General features: G+C 43.5%; 1 protein-coding gene across 1 annotated transcript in view; it reads left to right on the forward strand.

Annotated features, from left to right (window-relative positions):
* The window catches only part of KCP (kielin cysteine rich BMP regulator), a 521,393-nt gene that overhangs the window by 480,361 nt on the left and 26,337 nt on the right, over positions 1 to 14,695 (forward strand). The window contains exons 56-58 of the mRNA XM_069229392.1: positions 9,131 to 9,232; positions 12,886 to 13,050; positions 14,330 to 14,630. Coding sequence (XP_069085493.1) covers positions 9,131 to 9,232; positions 12,886 to 13,050; positions 14,330 to 14,630 — 568 coding nt within the window. The remainder of the gene's footprint in view (positions 1 to 9,130; positions 9,233 to 12,885; positions 13,051 to 14,329; positions 14,631 to 14,695) is intronic.

Below are 14,695 nucleotides of genomic sequence, written 5' to 3' on the forward strand. Positions count from 1 at the left end.
CGTGCGTTGTCTCCAGGTCATAGTGAAGGCAGCGTAGTCGTCACTGCTGAAGCGCTGTCGTCGGTTGGCCCAAGACGGAGGTGCGCACCCACAGGTCGCGGTGCAGACAGGGGCATCTGTTGACGACACTGGAGTCAATGGCACTGGCATCGGTGGACTGGGGCTGCGGTGCAGGCAGTGGCGCCGGTGTCAGCAGGGAGCGTCATCTTCGGAGATGCCAAAGCTGTGGTGTGAGCAAGGCAATGTTGATAACGGGGCCCACAGGTCACTGTGCATGCAGCGCCTCGGTGGTGGCATCAGGTGGCGTCATTTGTAAGACCAGGGTTGCGGTGCAACGTGGGGCACAGCTCCATGTGGCGTCATCAGGTCACGTTGCAGGCAACAGCATTGTTAACGGTGTCACAGTTGTTTTTCTTCTGTTGTAGCACAAAACACACAGTTCCCAGTGCTGTAGGCAGATGAAGCCAAAGTCTTTGAAATCCCGGAGACTTCCAACAGGAGGCAATGTCTACTCCAGGCCCCTGGAGAAACTTCACAAGCAGGATATCCAGCAAAGTTCAGTCTTTGTCCTCTTTAAGGCAGAAGCAGCAACTGCAGGCCAACCCAGCAAAGCACACACAGCAAAGGGGCAGTACTCCTCCTCCAGGTCTTCTTCTTGGCATAGATTCCTCTTGATCCAGAAGTGTTCTAAAATTCTGGGGTTATGGGTCCACTACTTATACCCCTTTCTGCCTTTGAAGTAGGCAAACTTCAAAGGAAAGTCTCTGTTGTTGACAAGGTCCTGCCTTATCAAGGCCTGGCCCAGACACATACAGGGAGTTGGAGGTGTAAGTGTTGGCTCCTCCCTCCCGTCTAGCCCAGATGGCCCATCAGGATATGCACTGTCTAGAGGGAATTCACAACAGCCCAGCTGTCAGTCTGTCCCAGACGTGGAATACACAAGCAAGCAGAGACACAGAATGGTTTAAGCAAGAAAATGTTCACTTTCTAAAAGTGGCATTTTCAAACAGACAATTTAAAAAACAACTTTACAAAAAGATGTGTTTTTAAATTGTCAGTTGGGAGACCACAAACTCCAAATCTCTATCTGCTCCCAAAGGGAAACTGCACTTAAATGTTATTTAAAGGCAGCCCCTATGTTATTCAATGAGGTCTTGCAACAGTGAAAACCGAATGTGGCAGTATTTCACTGTTAGGACATGTCACACACAGCAGTACATGTTCTACCTTCTAAATACTCTGCACCCTGCCCATGGGGCTACCTAGGGCCTACCGTAGGGGTGACTTACATGTAGTAAAAGGGAAGGTTTGGGCCTGGCAAGTGGGCACACTTGCCAGGTCGAATTGGCACAAAGTGCTCATACAGACACTGCAGTGGCAGGTCTGAGGCATGTTCACAGGGCTACTCATGTGGGTGGTACAACTCGTGATGCAGGCCCACTAGTAGCATTTGATTTACAGGCCCTGGACACCTCTGGTACACTTCATTAGGGACTTACCAGTAAATCAAATGTGCCAATTATGGATAAACCAATACAATTTACATAGGGAGCACCTGCACTTTAGCACTGATCAGCAGTAGTAAAGTGCGCAGAGACAATAAACCAGCAAAACGGAGTCCAGCGTACCATAAAAACAGGAGGTCAGAAGGCAAAAACACAGGGGAAACACGCCAAAAGATGCCACGTCTAACAAGTCTTGTGTTAAGTCCTTTTCTTCAAACTGTTTAGAATTTAAGAATACTTTAGTTAGTTAGGCCATTATAGAGGTATACTTAGTTTTTTATTTTTGGTTTCTATAATGGTCCCAACTACTTTAAAACCGTGACTGATGTAGCAAGTCCATTCCAGCAGCTCAACCTGGGCCCCAACAAAAATCTTGAGTTGGTCCAACTTAAGGTCCTCTGCCAAGCATGGAAACTTGCCATGGGGTCTAAACCCACTAAAGCATATCTGCAAGAGTTGCGTGCAGAAAATGATAGAACCATGGCAGTAAAGAAACTCCTAAGAATGGGGAAGTGGATGCTGACGAGGATGATGATTCCCTCAGCAACCCTACTGAGGAGCATGTCTGATAGTACTCCAGAAGAAGTAGACAGTGAAGATGCTGATCTTCAAAAACTAGCCAAGAGTATAGACCTACAGGATAAACTCTTGGCTATAGAAAAAGAAAGAGCTGAGATGGGCCTAGGGCCCATCTCTGGCGGCAGCAAAATTATAAATAGGGAGAAAGATGAAGCGTTTGACCCTAAGATCCCCAAAGGGATTGTCCCCAAATATCAGAGGGTGATGATATCACTAAATGGTTTACAGCCTTTGAGAGGTCTTGTAAAGTGAGGAAACTCAGCCAGAAGTATTGGGGCTCTCTACTCTGGGAGCTGTTTTCAGGAAAGTGCAGGGATAGGCTCCTGACACTGGATGAGACAGATGTTGAGTCCTATGACCTCATGAAGGATACCCTGCTTGAGGGATGTGCACACACCACTGAGGAGTACAAGATCAGGGTCAGGGAAACTCGCAAAACCTCAATTCAGACTTGGATACATTTTGTTGACTTCTCAGTCAAAACACTAGGTGACTGTTCAAAAGGTAAAAAGGCGAAAGACTACAATGGTGACAGGACCATGTCCACTCACCTGAATTCCAGGTTTCCACTGGAGCGAAGAGAATAAAACCCTCACCCCTAAACACTATTCTCTCATATCTGAACTGAACAGGGAACGAGCAAATAGTCTCTGGGGGAAAGGGATAGGGAACAGGGATTTAGGAAAGGAATAGAAACAAAACACTAGTTCACAAAGGAGCATCACTGTTGTTCTAAGAAAGTTGCCTCAGGGTTTGGTGCAGGAATTTCTAAGACCAAAAGCAAATCAAAAACAAAAGAACTGAAAATATCACAAAGTCTTCCAGCAGAATAAAAATAATTATTATCATTTGACTGAGCAATCACTGAGTCTTTCAGCAAAATCACAACAATCATTAGCACTTGAATGTTCAACTATTAAACACACTTTTGTAACTCACAACAAAATCGTTATAAAATCAAACTTAGGAATTTGTCTTTTGTTATTTGTTTTCACACAATAGACTTGCTCCAAAAATAATCACAATAAACGCCTGATTTCACATAGGTATCGACGATGCTTTCAGGTGTTCACAACACTTAACTTTAATGCTGCCTTTAAAAATACTGCTCAAGCTGTTTTTGGAAAATAGTCTTGTATCACAGGTTTCTCAGCATCGATGAATGTTTTTCATAATGCACCAAAAGATCACTAACCTCCGAGAAGGTTGAAAACAGGGGAACGAGAGGGGGTTACTCATGAACCGACTTCTCCTGGAACGTTTTCTGTTATTTGAGGGAGATGAAATACTGTTCGTAAATTCTCCAGCTGCTGTGAAAGTAATCGCACTGAGATGATGACTCCAGAAAAGAATCACTGGAACTCCATCTGAACCGGGAACACCTACGAGCGAAGGAAGACTTGAAGCCAAGCACAGGGAACACCTTGGCAGTTCTATTTATAGACTGGAGATGAGTCATCAGACACATGCTGGTGATGAGTCATCAATCACTTCTGATGATTCATATAAAGGAATTCTGGTGAAGAGTCATCAGACACATGCTGGTGATGAGTCATCAAACACTTCTGATGATTCATATGAAGGAATTCGATGTCTCCATAAACCACTTGGAACACAGTTCACAAATGGGACAACACTTGCTTTTATCAATATAAACAAACATGCAATGTAGTTTTCCTCACAAGTTACAGGGAAGTGCTGTGATGTAAACACATTCATGACATGTTTCATCGTTCTTCATACGTGCTGATTTATTTTGTGAGGGTGCAGCAAGAAGCGTGCATGTGAGTGCGAGTCCTAACAGATGGGCTGTAAAATCTTATTATGAAATAACATCTGCTCAGTTACTGTGTTCCTGAACAATTGCATCAGTACCTGATAGACCAAGGTCAATTTTCTCCACCAAGACCTGGGAAAGAAGGTAGGCCACTGGGTCAAGAGCAAGGTAACCAAGACAAATCATGGCGGGGATGACCAAAAGAAAGGAGTTGTAAGCCCCCCATCCCCACACACCTCCCACACCCCCAAGGGAAAGATGGTGACCTGTCTAAAGATAAAAACAAAGAGTCTTCTAAAGGCTCCCAAAAACCTGTTCCAGAGAGTGGACCCGAGATGGTACACAGACAAAGGGTGGGTACCAGGCTAAGAATGGGGATCCCAAGAGGGGTTGGTGTTTTAATTGCAAATACAGTGGGCACCGAACTGGAGATCCAACTGTCCCAAAAAATCCCCCTAGTGCACATGCGGTTCCTAATGCAGTGGAAAGTCTCTAGCTGGGTTCCCAAGTGTGTCCTGACCATGTCAGAGAGCACACAGAAGCACCTTTAGTTTCTGAGGTTGGGGTGGATGTAGCTGCCCTTGCTGTCGGGCCGATTAACATGGAAAAATACAGACAACAGCCTCATATAAATGAGATCAGAGTTGAAGCACTGAGGAATACAGGTGCAAGTGTCACCATGGTGACTGAAAAACTGATATACCCAGGACAGTATCCGGCTTGTGAGACATTCACAGTCCTCACTTCTGACAAACAAACTAAGGTCCATGCCATGGCAATGGTGTCCTTAGAACGGGCAGGGGTTACTGGCCAAAAGAAGGTGGTGGTATCCTCTGCAATTCCTGTAGCCTGTCTGCTACAAAACTAACTGGAGTGCTCAGCATGGGTTGAGGTCGAAAGAAAAACCCATGCAGCCATGCTGGGTATACCTGAATGGGTGTGTATAAAAGCAAGAGCACAGTGCAAAGCCCAGGGTAAAAAAGAGGTGTTGGAGTTTGAAAGAGTGTTCCAACCCTCCAAGAGAAAAGGTCCGTCTAGGGAAGCGCTGTGTCAAGGGCAGAGGACCCCTACTCTTGAGAGCCTGAGATAGCAAGCTGCTGACCAGGCAAAGGAAGATGTCAGTGGCTCCCACTGAGCCTATTGGGAGGAGGGAATCTTGCACATTGAGGCCAGAGACCCCAAACCTGGTGCCACAGGAAGAGTGGTAGTGCTTCAGCAGTATAGAGAGTTCTTACTCTCTTTAGCTCATGACATCCCCTTAGTGAGGCATCTTAGCCAAAATAAAACTTGGAGTAGGTTAGTCACCCACTTCTACTGGGCAGGTATGTTCCAGAAGGTGAAGGAGTTTTTAACTCCTGTGTTACATGTCACATCTCCAGCCAGTGTCAAGACAGGTAACCACCCAAAGGCCTCCTTAATTCCACTTCCAGTGGTTGGGGTTCCTTTAAAAGGGTAGGGGTTTAGGTTGACGTTGTGGCCCCCGGATCCTCTGACAGCATCATGGAACAGATTCATACTGGTAGTAGTGGATATTGCCACCAGGTACCCTGAAGATATACCCCTTAGAACTGCCACTGCTCCTGCAGTTGCCATGGCCCTCTTGAATATCTTTACAAGAGTGGGTTTCCCTAAGAAGGTGGTGCCACACAGCGGTAGTGACTTCATGTCTGGCTACCTAAAGGCCATGTTGAAAGAATGTGGTGTGACTTAATTGTTCACCACCCCATATCATCCAAAAACCAATAGTTTAGTTGAGAGATTCAATGAAACCATGAAATTCATGATCATGGGACTCTCTGAAAAACCTTGAAGGAGATGGGATGTCCTTTTGCGTGCCTGCTTTTTGCCTTCATAGTAGTACCTCAGAAGAGAGTAGGTTTTCAACCCTTTGAACTTCTGTTTGGTCATCCTGTATGGGAGCCATTGTGTCTAGTGAAGGAAGGCTGGGAAAGACCTCTCAAAGAGCCTAAACAAGACATAGTGGACTATGTACTTGGCCTACAGTCAAGGATGACTGAATAGATGGAAAAAGCATCCAAAAACCTCAAGCCCAGCCAAGAGCTCCAGAAGCTCTGGTATGACCAAAAGGCTGCACTGGTGGAGTTCCAACCAGGGCAGAAGGTGTGGGTTCTAGAGCCTGTGGCTCTCAAGGCATTCCAGGACAAATGGAGTGGCCCTTACCCTGTCCTTGAAAAGGAAAGTGAGATCCCCTGACTGGTTGACCAAGGCACTAGCAGGAACCTCCACAGAGTCATCCATGTGAACCACCTAAAGCCTTTCCATGATAGAGCTGATATGGTCATGTTGATAGTCACTGATGAGGATCAGGAAGAAGAGAGTGAGCCTCTCCCTCACCTCTTCTCCCACAATCCTAAAGATGGGTCAGTTGAAGAAGTGGTCTTTTCAAACATCCTCTCTGCCCAACAGAAAGCTGACTGCATGCAACTCCTGGAGCAGTATGCTAAGCTTTTCCCCTCAACCCTGGTCAGACTAACTGGTGTATCCATGATGTGGACACTGGTGACAGTATGCCAGTTGAAAGTAAACTATACAGACAATATGACCAAGCAAATTAAAGCATCAGGGCTGAAGTCAACAAGATCAGGGGCTTAGGGGTGATTGAGCCCTCTGAAAGTCACTGGGCCAGTCCAATGGTCTTAGTCCCCAAACCTTATTCCAAGGGTGGTAAACCAGAAACGAGGTTTTTGTGTGGATTATAGAAGTCTCAGTGCTGTCACTAACACACATGCACACCCTACCCCAAGGGCGGATGAACGTACTAACAGGCTAGGGGCAGCCAATTTGCTCAGTACTTTTGATTTTACATCAGGGTACTGGCATATTGGTCTGGCCCCTGGATCAAAAGAATAATCAGCATTCTCGTCCTCTGATGGACATTACCAATTTACATTCATGCCATTTGGTCTAAAGAATGTCTTAGCCACCTTCCAAAGGTTGGTGAACAAAGTCCTTGCGGGATTGAAGTATTTTAGTGCAGCATATCTTGATGATATTTCTCTCCATAGCTCCACTTGGCAGGATCACCTGGTCCACCATTGAAAGGTACTTAAGACTCTGCCGAATGGGTGCCTCACTATCAAGGCAAGCAAGTGCCAGACAGGGCAGGGCTCTGTTGTATACTTGGGCCACCTTGTAGGTGGATGTCAAGTTCAATCCTTACAACTGAACATCCAGACGGTTGTGGACTCGGTAGCTCCAACCAGCCAGACTCAAGTCAAAGCATTCCTTGGCTTGACTGGATACTACAGTAGGTTTGTGAAGGGGTATGGTACCATTGTGGCACTCCTCACAGAACTGACCTTCAGGAAAATGCCAAAGAAGGTAAACTGGACAGTGAGTTGTCAAAAGGCTTTTGAAACCCTGAAGGAAGCAATGTGCTCAACACCCATTCTGAGAGCTCCAGATTATTCAAAGCAGTTCATAGTGAAGACAGACGCCTTTGAACATGTAATAGGAACTGTCCTATCCCAAACCAGTGTTGATTGCCATGACCAGTCTGTTGGTTTCATTAGAAGGAGGTTACTCCGCAGAGAGCACTGCTGGAGTGACATTAAGAGGGAAGCCTCTGCTGTGGTTTGGTCCCAGAAGAAGTTGAGACCATACTTGTTTGGTCCTCACTTCGTTGCTTAAACTGACCACAAACCTGTCAGAGGGCTGATGTGAATGCAATTTGAAAATGCCAAAATGTTGAGGTGGTCAATATCCCTACAAGGCATGGACTTTACAGTGGAGCTTTACGTACCTTTCAACAATGTTCGGAGAGGTATAGTTTGGTCTTGCACTTTCAAATTCATCCTGGTGCAGTTATTGCCAGACATGGAGTCATGCAATGACCCTAGATACCAGAGACAAATCTTGTGGGGAACTATCACGGGTATCTGTCTGTGTCAGTCCATTAAAGGCTTAAACACCTGTAGTTTTCGAATTGGATATGTCCCTTGCACAGTCAAAAGAAATTTTTAGATGAAAAAATACTACCAGAGACAAGGTAAGTGCTTTGGGAGCCAACCCCGATCCGCATACCAAAGTGCAGAAGGAAAGACACTGACAGCGCACAGGGGTGGTGCTTCTTTTCCATTACAACGTCACTTCCGGGATGCGAAATGAGCTGATGTGGAGCTGTGAAAAATCGCCGGATTCAGTCTGTCATCTGAGGTATTCACAAGGTGAGTAATTTCTGGTCATATGCCTCCATTAGAAGCATTCCGTCAGTTGTTCTCAATATTAGTATTATTAATCAGGTTGTTGTAATAGTAAATAAACATTTTGTTAAAGTAAAATTCCAAACTCTCTTCAACTCGCAGTATAGGCAGCTATTATTTTGGACCTTGAATGGGTCTTCTTCAGGTTGCACTCTGTACCCGTGTCATGTCTCATTATATAATATTGCTTTTTACTGTATCTTATTATATCATGATCTTTATGAAGAGTTACTACATAGTCACAGGACTGCCCCCTATGGGCTGCAATGCTACAGCAAAATATCTACATTGCAGTGTAGTGAAAATTCAGGTATACACCCCACTCCATAAAAATTGGATTACTCACTTCATGAGGTAAATGTTTTCCCATCCCAAACATATCTAGTAGTATAAATTAGCAGCAAGGAGATAATTGGCTGTGTAGAATAGTTTGTTCACAGTGAAAATGGGATAATTTTAATTTACCCAAAATACAGACCTTTATGTACAAACTGTAGAGGGGAAAGGTCAATGTGTACATTGATCTTTTAGATGTTTTACATACAATTCTGATGTGTAATTTGAGCGTGCTAAAATATATTTATAAGTGGGTTAATTGGCATATTTTTAGCTGTATGACTCCCCTTTTTCTCATAGCAGCAAAAAGATGTGTGCTTTCTATGTGAGTATATGAAGTGAGCATAGTGTATTTTGGCTGCCTCTTCAGTCTTACTGATAAAAACAGTGGCATGTTATTAAGAATAATGCTACACGAGACTGTCTGATGTGCCATAAAGTCTTATTTGACTAAATAGATTTTAGACTGCTTTTGTAAGTAGTTCTTAACTCTCATTGGTTCAATGGTATAGCTGTCCAATTAGTAGTACTCTACATATTAACACTCTCCTTTCTCCTTTAATAACTGATTAACACAGACTACTTACAGGTGCTGCAGTGGATCTCTGTTTACCTGCCAGTATCTGAATATGCACTGGCCCTGACTCAAGTATGGTAATGCTCTTTACCTGTTTGCCTCACACTATTTGCTATCTTTTCTCTCATTCCAGGTGGATTATCAGACCGTAGACCTTCCCTTCCTGAAGGAACCTTACATCTACATTGAGCGAAAGACCAACACCATCCTTCTCAACACGAACATTGGACTCAAGGTACCTGCAGCAGCACACCTGAATGCAAAGGGGACAGTCTATCATATATGAACACTGGCCTAAAGTGGCATTTCTGAGAGAAAAAGGGCCAACTCCTGTGTGCATGAGGGGCAAGCTACCGTCTCTGAGTGCAAAAGGATCAAGTGCCTTCTCTGATGGGAATTCAAAATGGGAACTGTTGGTGCAAGTATGGCAAAGGGTCGCCTCTAGGTGCAAGAGGCCAGTAAGTTATAACCTGGCGCAAAGGGCCAAAGTGTCAACACCTGGGTGGAAGGGGGTATCATCTCTTGGGTGCAAAGGGAGCACAGAGGGCCCCTTGGAGCCATGTAGTGAGAACCATGAAAAATCAGCTGGTAACCCTGCTCCTCTCCACAGAGCTGGCATCACTAGGGGTACCAGTATCTCTGTGGGATGGTGGAGAATGAGTCTGACTTGCCAGCTGATTATGAGTGAGACCTTGACTGTCCCCTCAGAAATAACAATGGACTGTGGGAAAAGTAGCTCCAGACCTGATTTCTCCGATTATTGTTCATATCGCACCCAGAAATTCATCTGGTGAAACCACTTGCTTTTAGCAGATGGAGTCACTGGGAGAAATATCTGGGTCCATGGTGTTACTACAGAATCTTCAATCCTAATGATGCAGGTCAATCAGCACAAAATCCATTAGAAATAAAGGGCACTTGACATGAAACTCTTTGAAAGTAGTTGAAGTGTCATCTTTAAGTGCAAAGTAGCCATAGTATGTTACATAAAGTGCTAATCTGACTTCACTGATTTCATGGGCAAGGCATTGAGTTCTGGATTTCAGCAGATAAGTGTGACTATGTAATACAAAACATGATGGAAGTTGATGGGCCTGTCAAGAGCAAGAAATATAGGGGAAGAGTGCTGGCAGCTCACATCTCAAGGCGTACAAGCACAATTCCTCAAGAGCCAGAATTCACACAGCACATTAGTGCCTTACTATTGTTATTAATGAATGTGGTGTCATTTAAATTGGGTATCAGAATTAAGCCTTCATTAAAGAAGACTGTGATCAAAACATTGCAGACTTCAGTTATTTCATAATGATCCCACAATTCCCTACACCAGTTCATAGAGGTTGTATTGAGGTAAATCCACATTGTTGGGGTTTCCTCAGGAAAATCCACTGGCAGAGGTTTATGTGGTGCTGTTTTTTTTTGGGTGTAACCACATTTTCATGCAGCCAGTTAGTTATTTACATGTTTGTTTACAGCTACATTTTGCTAAACCAAGTCAATATATGTATGTATATATTCAGTAGATTTGTGATGCACCACATGGGGATATATAGATTCTTCTTTACTGACTGCTTAACTTTTGACCCATAGGGGCCATGGGATTCACTCCAAGATAGGTCACCAGCGATGTCCACTTCAGGTCCAGTTAATACTGGCTAACTGGTCACTTCAGGAAGAAGGCCTCTTGCAGATTTTTGTGTCCCTCTAGTCATACACAAGGTCAGCCAACTGACATTTGGAGTCCACTTTTGTGCTAGTTACAAGAGGGAGCAGGTCAAGTCCTTCAGGTCTCCTCTTAGGTTGCAGCAAGCCAAATTCACTCCTCTTCTGATTTTCTGCAGGTCCAGTAGGTATACTCAGGATGTGCCTTGGGGGTTTCACATTACTGGTTGCCACTCGATAGTGGGTGAGTGTGAGTCATGTCTTCTCCCTAACCAATTGAATAAAAGATACCAGAGACAGTGCTACACACTTTTGCAGATGTTCCTGTTTGACTTACTCACACAATCCCACAGTGCACCTTATTCCTAAAATTAATGATTGGGAAACGCTTCCTCCCTTGTGCAGAGCCTCTGTGCACACCCAGAGATGTGGCCAAGGAAATGATCAGTATCCACTTCTGTGGTCGCTCTAAACCCAATCTGGGGGGAGCTCTTCTCCCACTAGGTTTGATGCCTGTCTGGCTAGGGGTACAAAGGTTTGCCTTCTCAAGATCTCACCTTATATTCAGTTGTGAAATTGAAGGTTCCTTTACAAGGGAATGACGTTCCTGGGTCCACCATAACGTGTCTTCCTAGAAGGGGAAGAAAAACAACCCCCTAAACCCATGTCATTGTTCCTGCTCCGAGAGCAGTTGTCACACCCCATTAAGGCCAAGCACTGCCAGACTAGCTGTCAGAAGGCTAATGCTAATTAGCTCACTGGAGGATCAGGCAGGTGAAAGGGTACCTTTCTCAAAGTTACCTTTCCTAAATATTTATTAAAAATCCAACTTCCATTTTAGATTTGTATTAAATAACACAGATGGTTTCTGAATGACTTTTATAGATGTTTCCTGTCAAATGTTACAGATTCTGCTACTCTGATAATCTGTACTTTGAAATCTTCTACGATTCAGCTGTAGCCCTGTCAGTGAAAATAGCTTTTGGAGACCAGTCACTGGAAGAACATGCCTATTTTGATTTCACATATTTCAGTTTTAAATATCAGATACCTTACCTTGTGGACAAGTTGTCTTAATAATATTTAAAAGCAGGATTTCAGTCTGTCAAAAAAGGCTTATTTTGACAGGTATGTACAGCAGGTTGTAGGCTGCCACAGTCAGGCTACACAGGGTAGACCTGAAGACATGTTGTCTCTTTCAATGTAGTGGATGGCACAATCAGTGCTGCAGTCCACAAGTGGCATTCAAATTTCCTTGCCATGTGTGCATCTCCCTGCACCCTATACTATAGCCTTATAGGAAAGTTAAATATTAAAGTTAAGGAAATTTTGAAAACTTAAAAAGGGAAAGCCTAGTCACTTTACTCCTCGGTATCTGGGGTAAAGTGCACAGAGTTCTAAATTCAGCAAAACAGGGCAAACATTGAGGGAAAAACACAGAAAAATTGGAAATTTCCTACAGTTGACAAAAAGAGAGCATGCATTAGAAGAATAACAAAAATAGAGATATGTTAGAGTATAGCATATTGCTTTGTCTTTTAGAAATAAAACTACATTTTGAAACCCTCCAGTGTTCCTATTAAAATAAAATGGACATTTTTGCATATTGTTTTGTATGTGAATGAAATAAAATACTTCATGATTTGTTTAGTTGTTTGATGTATACATGCTTCCGTATTTCTGTAGTGTTTTAAAATAAATAATAATAATAATAAATAAAAAATGCCTATGGGGGATTCCCCCGCTTCCAGTAGTATTGAGTGTGGTTGACAGTATCCAAAAGGTTAAAAAGCTGCTGCGGCACACCATCTGTGTAAATGCCTCAGTCTTACATTTAGCAGCATAGGTGGTGCTAGTAAGTGGAAGCATGGTCCATAATGGATAAAAGATTTCCATTGGAGTGACTTTGAGCTTTGCAAATTGGAATTTTATGTGTGAGATCTAAGGGAAAAAGCCTCCTGAGCTTGAAATGGAGGTCAAAAGAAGGCCCAGCATATGCTTCTATATATAGCGGTAGACAGGCTGAAATTCTTAATGTATGACAATCCATCCGTTTCATGTCTAGAAGCTATACTAAACTGCACTGGGTCTCACTGACCCTTAGAGATTCAATTTGTGGACCACACTTTTACCCAGTCTGATTTATCTATATAGATAGATGTGTTCTTCCAGAAGTCGCATTTGTTCTTACATTCCCCTCAGCTTATTATTTTTTGCATCCGTTAGGTTCTTTGGAACGGGAAGTCTCACCTAGAAGTGAGTGTGCCTGGCACATACAAAGCACACATGTGCGGCTTGTGTGGCAACTTTAACAACTACCCTCAAGACGACATGAGAATACGCTCTGGGCAGATCGTTCTGTCTGAGGCTTCCTTTGGAAACAGCTGGAAGGTAAGTGTGGTTGCAATGGCTGAATGACTTCTTGTCCTGTTGTGCGCTAATTAATTAATTAAAAAATATTTTTAGAACTGTTGTAATAGGCTTACATTAAATAGGTGCAAAGATATGACTAGATGGGGATAGTAAAGGGTGTGGGAGAGATGTGGCCCTCAGATGAACCTCAAGGAAATTTGAGATTGACAGTCATTCTTCTAATGTGATCACTTGAATTTAAGCTATTGCTCTGCACACAATGGCAAGAACTTAAGAATACACTAGCTTGGATCACCCAAAATAAATGATCATATAGCAAGGAATCTCAGAACTTAGTTAAAGAACTCATCCAGTGGAATCAGTATATGTGTGGTTTATAAATACAGATTGCAAACTATAAAACCATGGCTAATTTAAATAGGATGTCAAGTCATATTTCACAATGCAGATTAATTTATGCACATATGTAATGTAACTAGCCAGTCAGATGTGGTCAGGCAGGTGAGTGGAAATGGGAGCAGTGCTGTCATATCACCATGCAAGTGAATGTAGAGTGTTGCAAACAGTGAATACCATACTAACCAGTTGAGTCTAAAAGTAGCATTTGTGTGTATAAAGAAGCACACAAATCGTATTTGACGAAACAGATGAGTGCATCAGGAATTATGTGCGTGGCCTACCATATTAGTGCTCATGGTTTTCCTAAGCAATAGCTAGCAAGGAGAGAAGTGTGCAGGGTGCAGGTCAGTTTCAAATGACCAAGCATGATCCTTAGCAGGAAATCTAGAGTTGGGCTCTCACCCATGACCAGAAAGTATGTAAATAAATGACAGAAATGGATCTGAAGATGGACAGGACTCTTTAAGTGTAGAAAGGGAACCTTTCTTGCCAGACTCTCTCTTCATGACCAGGAGTGGTGTAAACTTCCACCCTTTCTCCAACCCATCGCCTGACTCTATTACACCTTTCTCCTAAAATCAATTTATTGGAGGCATTCTAATGAAATTGTTCTTCACAGGATACATATATTATAAACTGTAATTTCCAATGGGTTAAAAACAGTATAATTTAACAGTACTGGGCTCTATAGACCTCTCAAACATATAACAATGACAAGGGGGTGCATCAAGTATGGGTTTGCACTCCCTTTACCTTGTTCAGAAAAATGTACCTTGAGGAATACAACAGGGTAGACAGGTTTGATTTGGGGAGGGGCATTGATCCTTATTGTTAGTGTTTATCTGGGTTGTAGGTCTGCAGGTTATGAGTGACCAAATATTTTACTGCTTCTACTCAGGTTCAAAGTGATAATTACACCACAAGCCAGTGCTCGGATGGCCATGATGTGGAGCCGTGCAAAGAAGCTGGTTATCGGGCCCGTAAAGAGGCCAATGCCAAGTGCAAAGTGCTGAAGTCCAAGGTGTTTGAGCGCTGTCACGCCGTGGTGCCTCCAGAGATGTTCTTTGCCTCGTGTGTCTATGACCTGTGTGCCTGCGGCTCCAACGCAGATGAGTGTTTATGCGATGCTCTGGAAGCCTATGCTTCTGAGTGTCGGGAGTCCGGGGTCATTTTACAATGGAGGTCACCCTCCCTCTGTGGTAAGACACATTCTTCATTGTATTATATACATTACAGTCACACAGGAGCATACCATGAAGTGAAA

The sequence above is a fragment of the Pleurodeles waltl genome, chromosome 4_1, assembly GCF_031143425.1.
Source record: "Pleurodeles waltl isolate 20211129_DDA chromosome 4_1, aPleWal1.hap1.20221129, whole genome shotgun sequence".
In the NCBI taxonomy this organism is placed as follows: Eukaryota; Metazoa; Chordata; class Amphibia; order Caudata; family Salamandridae; genus Pleurodeles; species Pleurodeles waltl.